The 20,778-nt window shown below is 42.2% G+C and overlaps 1 protein-coding gene across 1 annotated transcript in view; it reads left to right on the top strand.

The window, feature by feature from the left end:
- Nucleotides 1–1,647: 1,647 nt before the first annotated feature.
- LOC311101497 (prostacyclin receptor-like) overlaps nucleotides 1,648–20,778 on the top strand; it is a gene marked incomplete at both ends in the record, with an annotated part of 69,822 nt that continues 50,691 nt past the window's right edge. Inside the window, one exon of the mRNA XM_084142646.1 lies at nucleotides 1,648–2,475. Within this exon, the coding sequence (XP_083998772.1) occupies nucleotides 1,648–2,475 (828 nt within the window). The remainder of the gene's footprint in view (nucleotides 2,476–20,778) is intronic.

Here is a 20,778-nt window from a genome sequence, read left to right as displayed (position 1 = left end):
CTCAGGGTAATTGGTATAATCTAGTAAATGCTAGTGAGCAGGCCTACTTTTACTGATTTATTTTAAAGTCTGAACCATTTTTACACATCAGGCTATTATTTTCTGACCAGCTGTTGACCGGATTAATTCTCCAGATTCAGTCTCACCTCTGCGAATTCCGGCCAATTACAAAGAGTTAAAAAAGTATACAATTGAGAAGTTATGGTTTAGTGAATGGATACGTTTTTTTTCGTTGGTTCTTCTGGTTGTTGTAACATTCTAGGGTATTAATATTTAGCCAAGAAATGTAGCCTAATTGTTGCATCATAATGAGATTGGAATTGTGGCTTGAATTCTGTATTCTGGCCTGAAATCTCTGAATTCTAAAGATTTTAGAACGATATAAAAAACATCTTAATGATGTTCTACATAGCATTACACAATAAATTCGGTCTATTTCAAATAGATTCAAAATCAAGATGACTTTGTAAGTAATTAAATGTCTCAGTGTTTAGTAGCCTACCGTATGGTTCGTCGCTGGGCTTCTTGAAGGTGGTCTCCACGGTGGTCCTTGTGGTTCATCCATAGGCTGCCGTGCCCTCTTAATGTTTAATTGGTAGCATAATGGTTAGAGTAAAAACATTTTGCCATCTGCAAATTATGCAACATTTGAAAACCTATCAACATTACCTTGAAAAACGGACGGTCATGTATAATTTCTAATAAGTTATCTGACCTAAAGTAGTACTTTTAACAGTCTCGGAGAGAGAGAGAGAGAGAGAGAGAGAGAGAGAGTGGGCTACGCGTGGGCGAGAGTGAGAAAGAGAGAGAGAGCAGAAAGTGACACGCACTACACAGTTTATCATTAGTTGTCAGACAGATGCGTGCGACAGTCGGAGAGTTTGAGTTTCAGAGGAAGGACATCATCCTATAGCGTTTGCACTGTCGCTAACGGAGACTGTAGGACAGACTGATCAAAAGATAAGGAGTGGCAGTTGATATTTGTCGCCAGTTGAGAGACGTTTGGTAAGAGTTGATTGCTTGTTTCGTTCTTATACACAGTGTTATTTATTACTCATGAATGGGAACATCGTTTGAACTGCCCTTATGCCGATTCTGGGTTCTATAGACATAGATATACATTTTGCGCAATGGAGCCCAAAATAGTTACATATTTTCTTTAAAAAGAGCAACAAAAGAAATGGAAACAATTTAGGAGGAAATCCACTGAATCACACTGACTCAGCAATGCCATCCCATTGGTCACAGACCTCAGTTCAATGTTTAGTTTTGATTTACATTTGGTTGAGTTGTCAACTAAAGTGAATTCAAGGTGAAATCAATAAAAAATGTCACCATGTCATTGGATTTAGGTAAAAAGTTGGGTGAAAAAAAGACGAAATTCCCTTATGTTGATGACTTTTTTCAAATCCAATCAGTTTCCCAGATTGATTCAAGGTCATCACATTGAATTTTTTGGTTGAAATGAGGTGGAAATAACATTGATTCAACCTGTTTTTGCCCAGTGGGATGGGTCCTAACACTTACCGTAGCCTCTTCTGCTGCCAAAAAAGGGTGACTTCAAGAGCTTGAGGGGGCACACCAGAACACAACACTTACAGCCTGACACACACACAACACAGACAAACACACACTGAACCTCCAGTCATGCTGTCGAACGAGAGCTGCGAGAACAGCACCCATATCCACACGGACGGGAACCCGGTGGTGAGCACAGTGATGTTCATCCTGGGGGTGATGGGGAACGTCATCGCCCTGGCCATCCTGGGGGTCCACCAGAAGGAGCGGCGCACCAAGTCCTCCATCTTCTGCATCCTGGTGACGGGGCTGGCCATGACAGACCTGCTGGGAACCTGCTTCCTCAGCCCCCTGGTGTTTGTGTGTTACATCCGCCAGCGATCCCTGCTGGGGCTCACTGGGGACCAGGGACTCTGTGGCCTCTTCGCCTTTGCCATGACCTTCTTTGGCCTGGCCTCCATGCTGATCCTGTGTGCCATGGCCGTGGAGCGCTGCCTGGCCATCAGCCATCCCTATTTTTACTCCAAGTGCGTCCGACGCAGCTTCGCCAAGGTGGCCCTCCTGCTCATCTACATCTTCACCTGCGTCTTCTGTGTTTTGCCATTCTTCGGCTTCGGCCGCCACAAGCAGTACTGCCCAGGCACGTGGTGCTTCATCAAGATGGAGGCGGCGGGCGAGGGGGCGGACGAGGAGAGGAAGGTTCTGGCGTTCTCGCTGTCCTACGCCTCGGTCATGGCACTGCTGATCGTGGCGGTGTTTGTGTGCAACGGCTCGGTGATCGTCAGCCTGTGCCGGATGCACCGCAGCCAGATGACACGGCGTGGTTCGGTGGTGAACGGAGGGAGGAAGAGGAAGATGAGTCTGGGCTGGTTCGGACAGGGGGAGGAGGAGATGGACCACCTGATGCTGCTGGCCTCCATGACGGTCATCTTCGTTGTCTGCTCCTTGCCGCTCACTGTGAGTTGACCTCTGACCTCTCTCTCTCGCTCTCTGACCCATATCCCTGTCTGTTTGTTGTTGTGTGTGTTTGTTTATGTGTGTGCATGTTTATGTGTGGCCCCTGGCTATGACTGACATAGATTCTGTGACTTATCATCTGTGACTCAAACTCTCAGTGTTACTTACTCACTTTTCCTGTGACTGACTGACGTTTTTCTCTGACTAACTCTTGAATCTTTGACTCTTTGTGTCTCTTCAATTGTCTTATCCTCTCTGTCTGGATCTCTCTGTATGTGATTCTGTCTGATACCTAGTCATGACCCTAGAGCACACTGTCATACTGTAGCTATTAGATATTCAAAACCACTTCTCTCAACTCCTGATATCACTCTATGCACACAAAATGTTAGCATTCTGTGTAAACAATGGCATGCCGTGCCGTCTCGCTCACTGTTAGATCGGTTTGGTGTCTTGACATTGAAGTGAAATGAGAACCGTCCTGCTTTCAAGGAAGTATCAGATGTGGGGGAAACCTTTGTTCATAGGAGGACATTTTTTTTTTAAACAAGCTGGACCAGTCTCCTCTCCTCTACTCCCATGGGGCCGTTCATTATAACTTATCCACTACCCAGAGAGGTTTATCCCTTGGTTGCATAACCAGACAGTCATTATTTGGATAGTAAATAAAACTGACCGTTGATGTTTTTCTCCTCTAATTGAGAGGTGTGTGCTAAACCTGCCAGCCCTGGAGGACTGGATCTGGCCCCTCCCTCCCTTCCCAGAGGGCCGTGGGGCAGGTCGCTGCTTGGGCTCTCCCTACCTGTGGGTGCTGTTCAGTGGGTTTGACACTGAGCTGGGGAGGTACCCTCCTGTCCCTGTCTCTGGCCCTTCTGGCTGTTACCACACACACACATATATGGACATTTTGTGAAATACAGATAAAATGAGGGTTGATACCAAAACAATCTATGTTTTGTTGAAAGTCACTGGTTGAGTGTAAAGATATAAGCCTGCTATCCTTGGTTACACCCTAAATAAGCTTGCCAGTTTCCTTTGATTTAAGTTAAATCATTGATTTGTGCTACTAAGTACAGCTGAGTAATGACATTCCAGTTACCAAAGTAGTTAAAGAGTAACTATAAGGAATGAAGGTAATTGACTGTAACGTCAACTGTTCACTTTTCTTTAAGTCATTCAACACCAACCGTCTCCCTGAGGTCTCTCTGCTGCCTGTGGGTGATAAGCCATGATGAGACAGAAAGTTGACAGAGAGGTTTTTAAGGAACTATCTTAGTGCAGTCTCAGTCAGGATCTGTGGTTGATATCTGAGGGAAATATTCAGGCACGTCCTGACTCCTGAGTCATTCCTTGGAACAGACGGTATCTGTTGAAATTCAAAGATAACCAAATACTACTAAATATGTAGATACAGTCGGCTTGATTCACATGCAGACGGTAAGAAAGGTTCCCCTGCAGGTTGGGCCTGGGCCTGTGATACCTGAGCAGGGCCGTCTCCAGGCATAAGTGACATAAGCGGTCGCTTAGGGCCCCAGGCCGCAAGGGCCCCCCAACCCCCCAGAATGTATATATATATATATATTATTTTTTTAAATTTTGAACTCAATCTGGGTCTCAACTTACTGTTGAGAGTTAGAATAGTAGAATGCACAAGGTGCAAGCCCGACATTTGGTTGTGCATCAGCAATTTCTATCTTGTTATGTCAGTCACTGACAGTCACTCAATTAGCCATGTCAGCTAATAATTTTTAGATTGGTAAATTAGTCTAGCCAGCTAGCTAAACTCGCAGTAATCATGGCCGAATACCATCCAGGCACGCCAAATCTCGTTTAGGGCCCCAAAAAGGCTAGAGCCGGCCCTGCCTGAGGGAAATCATTTAAGCCAGGGTACATCCTGAGTGTCACGTCAAGGCCGTTAATCTGGTGAATAATTGAAACGCCTGTTATTATGGAATCACCCAACTGACTGACTCACACACCACCTCAGACATGCCACACTGCCGGTGTCTGTGTGTGTGCGTGTGTGTGTGTGTGGGGAAGGGTGCATGTACAGTACCAGTTAAAAGTTTGGACACACCTACTCATTCAAGGGTTTTTCTTTATTTTTACTATTTTCTACATTGTAGAATAATAGTGAAGACATCAAAACTATGACATAATACAATGGAATCATGTAGTAACCAAAAAAGTGTTAAACAAATCAAAATATATTTTATATTTGAGATTCTTCAAAGTAGCCACCCTTTGCCTTGATGACAGCGTTGCACACTCTTGGCATTCTCTCAACCAGCTTCATGAGGTAGTCACCTGGAATGCATTTCAATTAACAGGTGTGCCTTCTTAAAAGTTAATTTGTGGAATTTCTTTCCTTCTTAATGCGTTTGAGCCAATCAGTTGTGTTGTGACAAGGTAGGGGGGTATTCAGAAGATAGCCCTATTTGGTAAAAGACCAAGTCCATATTATGGCAAGAACAGCTAAAATAGGCAAAGAGAAACAACAGTCCATAATTACTTTAAGGTATGAAGGTCAGTAAATCTGGAAAAGTTCAAGAAGTTTCTTCAAGTGCAGTCGCAAAAACCATCAAGTGCTATGATAAAACACCTCCAGGCTGTGTAAGGCTATTTGACCAAGAAGGAGAGTGATGGAGTGCTGCATCAGATGACCAAGCCTCCACAATCCCCTGACCTTAACACAATTGAGATGGTTTGGGATGAGTCGGACCGCAGAGTGAAGGAAAAGCAGCCAACAAGTGCTCAGCATATGTTGGAACTCCTTCAAGACTGTTGGAAACGCATTCCAGGTGAAGCTGGTTGAGAGAATGCCAAGAGTGTGCAAAGCTGTCATCAAGGCAAAGGGTGGCTATTTGAAGAATCTGAAATATAAAATATATTTTGAATTGTTTAACACTTTTTTGGTTACTACATGATTCCATATGTGTTATTTCATAGTTTTGATGTCTTCACTATTATTCTACAATTTAGAAAATTGTAAAAATAAAGAAAAGCCCTGGAATGAGTAGGTGTATCCAAACTTTTGACTGGTACTGTGTGTGCACACGTGTGTTTGTGTGTGCCTGCGCATGCGTGCATGTATGCGTGTGTCTGTATGTGAATGTGACTATGAATGGATGAAAGCGAGGTAATGGAGAAGTGTGTATCGGATGAGTTCAGTTCGGCACAGTGCATGTCAAGGCAGTAGTCTCTCCTCCCAGCTAAGCCCAGCTGCTTGGCATACAGCCCCAGGCCTGTAGTTAGGTTGTGGGGTTAGCGTGTAAGACTGCCTGCCTTTCTGGAGCTGAAAGACTGTTGGAACATGATGGAAACCTGAAAAAGAGGCGATGCAGTCCCCTGTAGTTCAGTTGGTAGAGAATGGCGCTTGCAACGCCAGGGTTGTGGGTTCGTTTCCCATGGGGGGCCAGTATGAAAATGTATGCACTCACTAACTGTAAGTCGCTCTGGATAAGAGTGTCTGCTAAATGACTAAAAATGTAAAAAATATCATAAAAAAAAATAATGCAGGATGGAGGAAAGAAACTACTGTAGTTTTGTGGGAACTATAATTTCCTCTTTAATATGGTAGAGTGGCAATGGGATAGATAGAGAGTCTAGTTTATATAACACGCTTACCACTTCTGTCAATACTGAGCACACATACAGTGCCTTCGGAAAGTATTCAGAACCCTTGACTTTTTCCACATTTTGTTATGTTACTGCCTTATTCTAAAATTGATTGAATAAAACAAATTCCTCAGCTATCTACACACAATACCCCATAATGACAAAGTGAAAACAGTTTTTTTGAAATGTTGCAAATTTATAAAAAATAAAAAACATAAATACCTTATTTACATAAGTATTCAGATCTTTCACTATGAGACTCGAAATGTAGCTCAGGTGCATCCTGTTTCCATTGATCATCCTTGAGATGTTTCTACAACTTGATTGGAGTCCACCTGTGGTAAATTCATTTGATTGGACATTATTTGGAAAGGCGCACACCTGTCTATATAAGGTCCCACAGTTGACAGTGCATGTCAGAGCAAAAAGCAAGTCATGAGGTCGAAGGAATTGTCTGTAGAGCTCCGAGACAGGATTGTGTCGAGGCACAGCTTTGGGGAAGGGTACCAAAAATTTTCTGCACCATTGAAGGTCCCCAAGAACACAGTGGCCTCCATCATTCTTAAATGGAAGAAGGTTGGAACCACCAAGACTCGTCCTAGAGCTGGCCACCCGGACAAACTGAGCAATCAGGGGAGAACGGCCTTGGTCAGGGAGGTGACCAAGAACCCGATGGTCACTCTGACAGAGCTCTAGAGTTCCTCTGTGGAGATGGGAGAAACTTCCAGAAGGACAAATATCTCTGCAGCACTCCACCAATCATGCCTTCATGGTAGAGTGGCCAGACGGAAGCCACTCCTCAGTAAAAGGCACATGACAGCCCGCTTGGAGTTTGCCAAAAGGCACCTAAAGTCTCTCAGACCATGAGAAACAAAATTCTCTTGTCTGATGAAACCAAGATTGAGCTCTTTGGCCTGAATGCCAAGCGTCACGTCTGGAAGAAACCTGGCGTCATCCCTATGGTTAAGCATGGAGGTGGCAGCATCATGCTGTGGGGATGTTTTTAAGCGGCAGGGACTGGGAGACTAGTCAGGATCGAGGGAAAGATGAACGGAGCAAAGTACAGAGAGATCCTTGATGAAAACCTGCTCAGGACCTCAGACTGGGGCGAAGGTTCACCTTCCAACAAGACAACGACCCTAATCACACAGCCAAGACAACGAAGGAGTGGCTTTGGGACAAGTCTCTGAATGTCCTTGAGTGGCCCAGCCAGAGCCCGGACTTGAAGCTGATCGAACATCTCTGGAGATACCTGAAAATAGCTGTGCAGCAACGCTCCCCATCCAAACTGACAGAACTTGAGAGGATCTGCAGAGAAGAATGGGAGAAACTCCCCAAATACAGGTGTGCCAAGCTTGTAGCGTCATACCCAAGACGACTCAAGGCTTTCATCGCTGCCAAAGGTGCTTCAACAAAGTACTGAGTAAAGGGTCTGATGTAAATGTGATATTTCCGTTTTTTTATTTTTAATAAAATAGCAGAAATGTCTAAAAACCTGTTTTTGCTTTGTCATTATGGGGTATTGTGTGTAGATTGATGAGGGGGAAAAAACTATGTAATCCATTTTAGAATAAAGCTGTAACGTAACAAAATGTGAAAAAAGTAAATGGGTCTGAATACTCTCAGAAGGCAGTACAGTACACACACACACCACACACACTCAGACTCACGGGCACGCCTCCGTCTCTCCGTCCAGTTCTTATTAATGGAATGTAAACACGTTGATGTAACACTATACAGTAGAGCACAATGCTTGGCGCTGAAGAATAGATGCTTTTCTCACAGCAGTCTGCTTTCAGCACCACCACAAGTAATGTAATCTAATGAGGCTAGCTGGAACAAGTGAATGTGAGAGAGATGGAAAGAAGAGATAAATATGGTGCATTTGGCTGATAAGAGGAGGATGTGTGTGCTTTCAGTCTGTCTACTCTGCAAGTGATGTATGGCGTGAGTGAGGGAGGAGAGAGAGGTTGAAAACCAGAAAGAGAAAGATGAATGGCCAGCTGGACTGATGCTGCTTGATACAGTGTAGGGCATTTCCATGTAAAAGGCTCCATGACCACTAACGTGAAGTTCATAGGAGCATATCAAATTTGGTGTCAAAAGAAAGCTAAGAGTCTATTTTTTTATTTTTTTATTAAGGCATATATCAATTCTTCCATCATTTTCCATCCTAAAAATGTGGAATAAGTAAAGGCTTTCTGGTCAAACAGATGGAACAGGGGTCTTGTCTTCTGTAAGTTTAAGAAATATTACCTAGTGTCTTGTCATTCTGTCACCAACAATAATGAACGTTTACAGAAGTAACAAGTAAAGGTAGACCTACCAATTAGTTATAGTGTTTTTCCTGAGAACAATTTAGTTTATGATTTATTAGGTGATTAAAATGTGTCATTCTGTTACCAAATCGGTAACAGAATGACCAAAAAGCAGTAACAGAATGACTGCAACTGAATTGGCTGCAATGGGAATTCATAGTAGTCACAAACCACAGTTGGGTCACGTGCTACTGTCCTTTCTTCCACAGGCATACTGTTATGCTCAGCTCATAACTGATTTATTGATCTTTCTGTCGTGGGGTGGTAAAAGCAAGAGTGTCTCTTCTCTCTCTCCATTTAATGTCACCTCTCCTAGCTCTAACTGACACCTACCCATGAGCCCCCTCTCTTTCCATGAGCCCCCTTTCACCTAATGAGCACCGACTGACACAGGATGTCCATGGGCGTTGAAATGTAGTTCATAGCCCACTGAATCAACATTGTTTCCACTTCATAAAAAATAAAAAAATAAACATGTATCACGTTGAATATACGCGGAAAACTGATTGGATTTGCAAAAAGTCATGAATATAAGGGAACCTGACGACCGAGGTCAGCCTGCAGGCGCCCGACCCACCACAAGGAGTCGCTAGAGCGCAATGAGCCAAGTAAAGCCCCCCCCCCACCCAAACCCTCCCCTAACCCAGACGACGCTGGGCCAATTGTGCGCCGCCCTATGGGAATCCCAATCACGGCCGGTTGTGATACAGCCCAGGATCAAACCCGGGTCTGTAGTGACGCCTCTAGTACTGCGATGCAGTGCCTTAGACTGCTGAGCCACTCGGGAGGCTTCACCCAACTTTTAACCTAAATCCAATGCCATTTAGATATTTGTTGTTGATTTCATGTTGAATTCACATTAGTTGACAACTCAGTCAAATCAATTTGAACTGGTGTCTGTTTCACAAGTTTGGACAGCACAGTACTGTACAGTAGAGTTTAGTACACTACAGTACAGTAAGCACACTAGAGTAGAGTACAGTATAATTTACTGAACTATACTATACTGTACTGTACTGCACTATACTCTACTATACTATACTGTGCTGTACTCTACTGTGCTGGTCTGTGAAGTCCAAACTTGTGGAACATAGACTTCTATGATTGGTACAGATTTTTGGTCTTGTTTGGGGGCGGAGCTCATTCGAATAATAGCCAGTGTGTAGAATAATACCCAAACGTACAAAGGAGGATATTACATTTTTTACCTTCGTGTACCTATTCAGGATATCACCATGACGAGAATAACATTCATAATTATGAATTTCTGTATAGTACAGATTAGGGACCCATGATGTCATTCTGTTACCTTCATTCTGTTATCGCAGGGGTGTTAAACTCATTCCATGAAGGGCCTAGCGTCTGCAGGTTTTTGTAAGACCTAGACAACCAGGTGAGAGGAGTTCTTTACTAATTAGTGACCTTAATTCATCAATCAAGGACAAGGGAGGAGTGAAAACCCGCAGACACTCGTACCTCCGTGGAGTGAGTTTGACAGGTGTTACAATACTGCATGGTTATTGAACTTCACTTATTGTAGTTCAATAACCACATTTTTTTTTTTTTTACTCAAGGTGTCATATCATAGCTGACACCACATTCTTTCTGCAGACATCTTTGAATCTTATTTCGGAGTACATGTAGATATTTAACAGAGATTTTGGAAATCGTGGTCACATAAACAACTGAGGGAGATTTTCACGTCATTCTGTAACCAAACTGTACAACTGTACGGTTCTTTGAGTAAATTTATTTTGTAAAGTTTCAGTGGAAATTGTTCAAATTAGTCCCTGTGCATAGAGTTGTATGGTTTGTTTAACTTTGCAATACAGTGAAAAATAGGAGTCTCCGCTTCATTCTGTTATCGTGGAATTGCCCTGCACTAGTTTCTGAGTGCAATAGTGGTTAGAATCAGTCTTGTTCCCCAACAGTACATTTCATGCAGACAGTAAATGTGGTTGTTTAATTAACATTACAGGCTCAGATCAATGTTTGATGATGTAGTCTGTAGGTATTTATAATATTTGCTTTGTGGTTTATTGAGGAGGGACTTTTTCAGGTGTGAAAAGGTGAAAGGTACAATGATATGTAACATAACAGGACAGCAGACATTGCACCAGCGGACACAGTTCCCTTTCAGACTTCTTTTCATGTTTCAATCTGCAACCTACTTTTAAAATTTGACCCAAGGTCAGCAGCTACATGGAGTATTGTAATTTGTTGGTCACTGCCACTTTAGTAAGCCTGTATTTACCCAGGCCTCTCAGCGCTGTTCATATGGCCTTCAATTCCCTTTCACCCTGCTTTGATTTACATCCTGCATTTGGTTGTATAAAGCGTTTGTGACACGGAGCAGAATAGATTGGTATCATTAAACGATCGCCCTTGACACTCTGAGGGCTATTGTACATAACAGTGGCTGATCTAATTGAGGGAAAAAAGTATTTGATCCCCTGCTGATTTTGTATGTTTGCCCAATGACAAAGACATGATCAGTCTATAATTTTAATGGTAGGTTTATTTGAACAGTGAGAGACAGAATAACAACAACAAAATCCAGAAAAACACGTCAAAAATGTTATAAATTGATTTGCATTTTAATGAGGGAAATAAGTATTTGACCCCTCTGCAAAACATGACATAGTACTTGGTGGCAAAACCCTTTTTGGCAATCACAGAGGTCAGATGTTTCTTGTAGTTGGCCACCAGGTTTGCACACATCTCAGGAGGGATTTTGTCCCACTCCTCTTTGCAGATCTTCTCCAAGTCATTAAGGTTTAGAGGCTGACGTTTGGCAACTCGAACCTTCAGATCCCTCCACAGATTTTCTATGGGATTAAGGTCTGGAGACTGGCTAGGCCACTCCAGGACCTTAATGTGCTTCTTCTTGAGCCACTCCTTTGTTGCCTTGGCCGTGTGTTTTGGGTCATTGTCATGGTGGAATACCCATCCACGACCCATTTTCAATGCCCTGGCTGAGGGAAGGAGGTTCTCACCCAAGATTTGACGGTACATCGTCCCTTTGATGCGGTGAAGTTGTCCTGTCCCCTTAGCAGAAAAACACCCCCAAAGCATAATGTTTCCACCTCCATGTTTGACGGTGGGGATGGTGTTCTTGGGGTCATAGGCAGCATTCCTCCTCCTCCAAACACGGCGAGTTGAGTTGATGTCTGATGTGTCTTGCGAAAGTATTCACCCACCTTGGCATTTTTCCTATTTTGTTGCCTTACAACCTGGAATTAAAATGGATTTTGGGGGGTTTTGTATGATTTGATTTACACAACATGCCTACCACTTTGAAGATATAAAATATTTTTTCTTGTGAAACAAACAAGAAATAAGACAAAAAAAAACAGAAAACTTGAGCGTGCATAACTATTCACCCCCCTCAAAGTCAATACTTTGTAGAGCCACCTTTTGCAGCAATTACAGCTGCATGTCTCTTGGGGTATGTCTCTATAAGCTTGGCACATCTAGCCACTGGGAATTTCTAGGCAAAACTGCTCCAGCTCCTTCAAGTTGGATGGGTACCGCTGGTGTACAGCAATCTTTAAGTCATACCACAGATTCTCAATTGGATTGAGATCTGGGCTTTGACGAGGCCATTCCAAGACATTTAAATGTTTCCCCTTAAACCACTCAAGTGTTGCTTTAGCAGTATGCTTAGGGTCATTGCCATGCTGGATGGTGAACCTCCGTCCCAGTCTCAAATCTCTGGAAGACTGAAACAGGTTCCCTCAAGAATTTCCCTGTATTTAGCGCCATCCATTCAATTCTGACCAGTTTCCCAGTCCCTGACGATGAAAAACATCCCCACAGCATGATGCTGCCACCACCATGCTTCACTGTGGGGATGGTATTCTCGGGGTGATGAGAGGTGTTGGGTTTGCGCCAGACATATCATTTTCCAAAAAGCAACATTTTAGTCTCATCTGAACAGAGTACCTTCTTCCATATGTTTGGGGAGTCTCCCACATGCCTTTCGGCGAACACCAAACGTGTTTGCTTATTTTTTTCTTTAAGCAATGGCTTTTTTCTGGCCACTCTTCCATAAAGCCCAGCTCTGTGGAGTGTACGGCTTAAAGTGCTGCTATGGACAGATACTCCAATCTCCGCTGTGGAGCTTTGCAGCTCCTTCAGGGTTATCTTTGGTCTCTTTGTTGCCTCTCTGATTAATGCCCTCCTTGCATGGGCCCTCTCTTGGCAGGTTTGTTGTGGTTCCATATTCTTTCAATTTTTTAATAATGGATTTAATGGTGCTCTGTGGGATGTTCAAAGTTTGATATTTTTTTATAACCCAACCCTGATCTGTACTTCTCCACAACTTTGTCCCTTACCTGTTTGGAGAGCTCCTTGGTCTTCATGGTGCCGCCCCTTGCTTAGTGGTGTTGCAGACTCTGGGGCCTTTCAGAACAGGTGTATATATACTCAGATCATGTGACACTTAAATGAAGTCCACCTGTGTGCAATCTAACTAATTATGTGACTTCTGAAGGTAATTGGTTGCACCAGATCTTATTTAGGGGCTTCATCGCAAAGGGGGTGAATACAAATGCACGCACCACTTTCCCATTATTTATTTGAAACAAGTAATTTTTTTAATTTCCCTTCACCAATTTGGACTATTTTGTGTATGTCCATTACATGAAATCCAAATAGAAATCCATTTAAATTACAGGTTGTAATACAACAAAATTGGAAAAACGCCAAGGGGCATGAATACTTTTGCAAGGCATTGTATAAGAGCTGAAGTCCTGTTCTCTGGTGAACAATTGATGGTCTGAGTCTTTTAACAAGCTGATTGTAAATGTCAATGGTCATTTACAGTGCCTTGCAAAAGTATTCAGACCCCTTGAATTTCTTCAGATATTATTGTGTTACGAAGTGTGATTAAAATTGATTTACAGTTTGTCATTTTTTGTCAACAATATTCACAAAATACTCTAATGTTAAAGTGGAAGATTATTTATTAAAGATGAATAAAAGATTGAATAACTAAAATATAGTAGTTGCATAAGTATTCAGCCCCTTTGTTTAGGCAAGCCTAAGTTAGTTCAGGAGTAAAATGTACCTTAACAAATAACATAAAAAGCTACATGGACTTGGGGTTGACATTTTACATTTACATCATTTAGCAGACGCTCTTATCCAGAGCGACTTACAAATTGGTTCAGTCAACTTATGATAGCAAGTGGGACAACCACTTTTTCTTCTTCTTTTTTTTTTATATGGTGGGGTGGGGGTAGAAGGATGACTTTATACTATTCCAGGTATTCCTTAAAGAGGTAGGGTTTCAAGTGTCTCCGGAAGGTGGTCAGTGACTCCGCTGTCCTGGCGTCGTGGGGGAGCGGGAACTTTGCTTCTGTAGAGGTAGGGGAGCTAGCAGGCCAGAGGTGGATGAACGTAGTGCCCTCGTTTGGGTGTAGGGTCTGATCAGAGCCTGAAGGTAAGGAGGTGCCGTTCCCCTCACAGCTCTGTAGGCAAGCACCATGGTCTTGTAGTAGATGCGAGCCTCAACTGGAAGCCAGTGGATTGTGCAGAGGAGCGGGGTGACATGAGAGAACTTGGGAAGGTCGAACACCAGACGGGCTGCGGCGTTCTGGATAAGTTGTAGGGGTTTAATGGCACAGGCAGGGAGCCCAGCCAACAGTGAGTTGCAGTAATCCAGATGGGAGATGACAAGTGCCTGGATTAGGACCTGTGCCGCTTTCTGTGTAAGGTAGGGTCGTACTCTGCGAATGTTGTAGAGCATGAACCTGCAGGATCGGGTCACCGCTTTGATGTTAGCAGAGAACGACAGGGTGTTGTCCAGGGTCATGCCAAGGCTCTTTGCACTCTGGGAGGAGGACACAATGGAGTTGTCAACCGTGATGGCGAGATCATGGAGTGGGCAGTCCTTCCCCGGGAGGAAGAGCAGCGCCGTCTTGCCGAGGTTCAGCTTGAGGTGGTGATCCGACATCTACGCTGATATGTCTGCCAGACATGCAGAGATGCGATTCGCCACCTGGTTATCAGAAGTGGGAAAGGAGAAAATTAATTGTGTGTTGTCTGCGTAGCAATGATAGGAGAGACCATGTGAGGATATGACAGAGCCAAGTGACTTGGTGTATACAGAGAATAGGAGAGGGCCTAGAACTGAGCCCTGGGGGAAACCAGTGGTGAGAGCACGTGGTGCGGAGACAGATTCTCGCAACGCCACGACATTTTTAAATGCTATATGGAATTGGTTTAAGAACATCATATCAATGATTGTTTTGCTATTTGAGTTTGAATTTTAAGACCCCTTGACGTATCCCAAAAAATATTTGATGAATATTTGTATTTGGCCTTAATGCGATTAGCCCATAAAAACGCTTTGAATAATAGATTCACTACATGGAACAACAGATAGTCGAAATTAAGTTGGTTCTGAAGTATCTGTCCTATATCTGAGAGATATAACAAAGATCAGGAAACATTTGTATTTAACCCCTTATTTTCCGCAGAGGCAAGGAAATCGACTCTAGGGGGTTAAAGATGCACTATGCATAAATCGCTCCGCCATTTCCTGGTTGCTAAAATTATATAGTTAGCCTAATTTCAGTTTATGTGACAAAACTAGTAAGTATAGTGTAGAGAATCATTCTACCATCTAAACCGCTGTGAAATATATTTTCCATTACCAAAAATATTGTATTTTCAGCTGTTTGAAGCTGGTGTACTAAACCGAAAGTAAAAGGTGTAAAAACTAAACATAAGAATGTTAAGCATAGCAATAACGCACATTGAACAGATCTACCGCTTCTTAGACTTGCTTTCAATGAGAATGACAGATCTATAACTCACATTTCTATGTGAATTTGGTCGGGTCGCCCAAAACTTTACATATTGCATTTAAAAAAATACTATAGCAAGACTTGGAAGTTGCTGTCTAGCCATGATCCCCAACACCTTGACAGAGCTTGAAGAAATTTGAAAAGAATAATAGGCAATTATTGCACAATCCAGGTGTGCAAAGCTCTTAGAGACTTACCCAGGAAGACTCACAGCTGTAATTGCTGCCATGGGTGTTTCTAACATGTATGGACTCAGGGAGCTGAATACTTATACAACCTATATATTTAATTTATATTGATTTGATGGCAGCCATTACAGCTGTAAATGATTTTGAATCAGATTCTACAAACTTTGCACAACTCTAAGGGCAACATATATACATAGTTTGTCAAAATTGCTCAAACTCAGTACATTTGGTTGGTAGTCATTGATGGACAGAAATATTGTTGTGCAAAGTTAGTGGAATCTTATTCAAAATGATTCACAACTTTAATTGCTGCCTAAGGCGCGTCCACCAAGTATTATCTCTGGGGTGTCAATACATACCCCACTGGGCACAAACTGGTTAAATCAATGCTGTTTCAGCGTAATTCGTCACCGTATTGTGACGTGAAAACCTATGTGGAAATTACATTGGATTTGAAAAAAGTCATCAACGTAAACTGTTGTTTTGTGAAATTTCAACCACATGATTATGTCATCATGGTAACCAATTTGGTCCGCTCAGGTCTAACTAGTTCTTCCTACGGGTAATGAATGCCCAAGGGCAACTTGCTTAAATTCCCCTTTTCCCAGAAACACACAAAGTTACCAAATAGAGTAACCAGCAAATGAGTGAGTACACAAAACAACACAGTATCCATACTCACATACGGAAAATAGTCTAACAAAGTTACCAAATCAATCAATTTTATTTTATATAGCCCTTCTTACATCAGCTAATATCTCGAAGTGCTGTACAGAAACCCAGCCTAAAACCCCAAACAGCTAGTAATGCAGGTGTAGAAGCACGGTGGCTAGGAAAAACTCCCTAGAAAGGCCAAAACCTAGGAAGAAACCTAGAGAGGAACCAGGCTATGAGGGGTGGCCAGTCCTCTTCTGGCTGTGCCGGGTGGAGATTATAACAGAACCATGCCAAGATGTTCAAAAAATGTTCATAAGTGACAAGCATGGTCAAATAATAATCAGGAATAAATCTCAGTTGGCTTTTCATAGCCGATCATTAAGAGTTGAAAACAGCAGGTCTGGGACAGGTAGGGGTTCCATAACCGCAGGCAGAACAGTTGAAACTGGAATAGCAGCAAGGCCAGGCGGACTGGGGACAGCAAGGAGTCACCACGGCCGGTAGTCCCGACGTATGGTCCTAGGGCTCAGGTCTCTCAGTTGGCTTTTCATAGCCGATCATTAAGAGTTGAAAACAGCAGGTCTGGGACAGGTAGGGGTTTCGTAACCGCAGGCAGAACAGTTGAAACTGGAATAGCAGCAAGGCCAGGCGGACTGGGGACAGCAAGGTGTCATCATGCCCGGTAGTCCTGACGTATGGTCCTAGGGCTCAGGTTCTCAGAGAGAAAGAGAGAACGAGAGAATTAGAGAGAGCATACTTAAATTCACACAGGACACTGGATAAGACAGGAGAAGTACTCCAGGTATAACCAACTAACCCCAGCCCCCCGACACATAAACTACTGCAGCATAAATACTGGAGGCTGAGACAGGAGCGGTCCGGAGACACTGTGGCCCCATCCGAAGAAACCCCAAACAGAGTAACCAGCAAATGAGTGAGTACACAGGACACCACAGTATCCATACTCACATACGGAAAATAGTCTCTCTCTACAAACACAACTGACCGGCTTTTAAACAATGGGATGTGTGATTGAAAAACCAGAAACAGGTGGTGCAATGCAGAGGAATGTCCACTGATTGGTCCACCTCAGCAATCAGCAGACACCCCAACGACCACCAATCAGGAACATACAGGACACCTGTGATTAGGGCAGGAGAGGAAAAACACAAAAAGACACAGGATACCTGTATCCGTTACAAACATATGTTGAGTTTGTACCTTTGAAACAACATCAGCTGTTCAACATAAAATCCACTATGAGAAAATAATTATAGGCTGGGCAGCATCTCCTTCTGGAGAGTTGGTCACCTATCAGCTATCCTTTTGGTCTCCCATCCAGGGTTTTAACCAAGCCCTGCTTTGACATTTCTAACTATTACCAATACGCTATCGTGAGAATGATTGTTGAGAAATCTCCACTTAATCGATTCACTGTTGCAATCAAAGCCATTGCAAAGGGTAGGTTTAACAGAGCAAATGAAATGTAACCATACCTTTTTAATCATATATGATCAATAGTGCTTTTTAGGCCTATAGCATTTGGGAAGTCATAAACAGCAATTGTTTAAATTCAGCACAGGATTAAACAAAAAACAGACAATACATATAGGCCTAGGGCAGGACTGCCCAACCCTGTTCCTGGAGAGCTACCGTCCTGTAGGTTTTTGCCCCAACCCTAATCTAGCACACCTGATTCTAATAATTAGCAGGTTGATAAGATGAATCAGGTTAATAACACCTGGGGTTGGAGCTCAAACCAACAGAAGGGTAGCTCTCCAGGAACAGGGTTGGGCAACCCTGGCCTAGGGTTTCAAGCTTTGGTTGATTTTAAATGGAATTTACAAGTTAAGATAAAATATGTTGGATTCACATCTCCATCTCAACCAAAAATGTAAGTTCAAGAATAGGACTAAATCAAATCAAACTGTATTTAAAGTACATTTAAAGTTCGATTTGATTTAAATGAGTCCCATTCTTAAACGTAGATGTTTGGTTGAAATTATTAATTTGTAGAAAAACTGAAATTAATGCCAGACTCAGTGGCACAGATGGAGCTATCCAAGCAGAAGATGTTGATTGCGCTGACAACCAAACAATATTCAATATCACTTTTGCAATACAGTAAATAGCCTATTAACTTGTCAACAAGTTAGCAAATTTGGATTCACTTCTCCATCTCAACCAAAAATACAAGTTATAGAATAGGATGAAGCCAGTGGCTCAGATGGAACTATCCAAACAGTAGATACATCTCCTTTAAATGTTGATATTTGGTTCCGTTGTCAACCAAATACAACCAAATTTATGATTTGTAATACTGTAAATAGCCTACAGTTAAGGCTATCTTACAAACTAATGCAACAGTATTTATTCAACCTTAAAATGAGGAACACATCATGGCCACATTTTGAGGTTACTGTAACATTAAATATCTTCTTAAGTAATCATAGAATGCGTGCATGTTCACGATAGCATGCAAAGGTCGCAGGTCTGTGGAAATTTTCACAAATGCTATAATAATCTGCAACAGCATTGATCACTTGCCCGATGTACTTCAATGTAATCTCAACTGCAATCCAGGTTATTTGGTTGTGCTATTAGATGAAGCACAGTGAAAGTTGAATAAATAAACAAATATCTGCCATTGTATTCCCATTTGAACTTTGTTGTGCTTGTAAATGGTTAAAAGCGCAAGTGATAACACATTTAGGTGACAACTAAACCACAAATCAGACATTGATTTTCCATTGGAATTTGGTTGTGCTTTTAGATGGTTGAAAGCATAGTGAAAATACATTGGGAATTCAACAAAGTTTTGGCTGTCTTTTTGAGTGGTTGAAAATAGGTTGTAATCTCATTGATCAATGTATCAACCAAATATTAGCAAATTTTCCACGTTGGGACGCAATCAAGACTACTTCATTTTGTAATCAATTAGGACAATTTTCTATAATATTTATTTCACTTTGAAAATGTGGAGTAGGTTGTGTAGATCAATAGAATAAAAAAACAAGTGTATTCCTTTTGAGATTTAATTTTAAGGCAGCAAAATGTGATTACTGTGCAAGGGGTGTGTATACTTTCACTATAGGCACTGGATCTATCATCTCTAGGTAGTGGGTGTGTGTGCGTGCTTGTGTGCGTGTGTGCGTGCATGCATGCATTACTGCGTGCATGTTCCCCCTCTAGTTAGTCAAATAGGGATGATGAGTGTAGTTCACCCACATTAAAAAATACTATAGTATACTATGGTATAAATACTATAGTATTCACTGTAGTGTTTTTGTGGACTTTACTATAATATTCCCTGTAGTGTTTTTGCAGAGTAAAGTCTGCAAAAACACTACAGTGAATACTGTAGGATTTACTGTAGTTTTGCGGACATGACTGTATTATACTGTAGTTTACAGTTTACTATAGTATAAATACTTATTACTGTAGTGTTTTTGCAGACTGTAGTATGCTGTAGTATTTACTGTAGTGTTTTTGCAGACTGTAGCAAATTTTCCATAACCTGTAGGAAGGTCGGACTGAGGTCTGAACAGATAGTTCAGAGCTTCTGCTCTTTTCTATAAGCTGTAGGGAACACAATAGGGCTCGGTCCAAGAACCTCTTATCCCTTAGGCAGTGTGATAAGAATCATACAACTTGATAATATCCTCCTCTGAGATAACAAACCACATGTAGGAGTGAAAGATGTGGCAGTACAGCACTGGATGGACAGGCTCTTAGTGTAAGGTGCCTGTGCAGTGATCTGGTCCATTGTTTTGGCCTGTGTGTTATTGCTCTCAGAGTCTCAGTGGACAGAAGATCAGTGGGTAAGGACCAGTCAGGACCACAGGAGCTGTCCATCGACCAGTATGCCTTATCACGCTTCTGTCATAGTTCCGCATGTCTAGTGTGGAGTCTTCCGGAGAGTAGATGTGCTCTGTGAGAGAGAGAACAAACCCACTTCCATGACCTCCCCTTCTCCCCCTGTCATCTCCTTACTATATATATGGTTAACACATGCCCATTCATCTGACAGGGCCAAACTAATAGCCTGACTGTAGCCTCTCACCTAATTGACCCTCACCCCTGTCCCTCCCCCGTACGTCCCCCATCCGCCCTCTAGGGAACAACCCACATAAAAAAATACTACAGTTTACTATAGAATACTACAGTACTTACTATTGAATTCTATAGTCAACTGCAGTATACTGTAGAATACTATACTACATACTGTAGTATCCCTCGATCATGTGTAGTACTTACTGTAGAATAATGTAGTATACTGTAGAATACTACTATAAATACTACAGTATTATCCGAGAGATAAAAAAAACCACTAGGAAATACTACAGTAATGTCCACAAAAACACAACACTTTTTTAAACTACAGTATTTAATTTACATACAGTGCCTTGCATAATTATTCATCCCCCTTGGCATTTTTCCTATTTCGTTGCATTACAACCTGTCATTTAAATGTATTTTTATTTGGATTTCATGTAATGGACATACACAAAATAGTGAAATGAAAAAAATAACTTGTTTCAAAAAAAGTCAAAAGAAATAATAACGGAAAAGTAGTGCGTGCATATGTATTCACCCCCTTTGCTATGAAGCCCCTAAATAAGATCTGGTGCAACCAATTACCTTCAGAAGTCACATAATTTGTTAAATAAAGTCCAGCTGTGTGCAATCTAAGTGTCACATGATCTG

Source organism: Coregonus lavaretus (assembly GCF_964263955.1).
Source record: "Coregonus lavaretus genome assembly, chromosome: 26".
Lineage (NCBI taxonomy): Eukaryota > Metazoa > Chordata > Actinopteri > Salmoniformes > Salmonidae > Coregonus > Coregonus lavaretus.
This window is presented reverse-complemented; position numbering and strand designations above follow the sequence as displayed.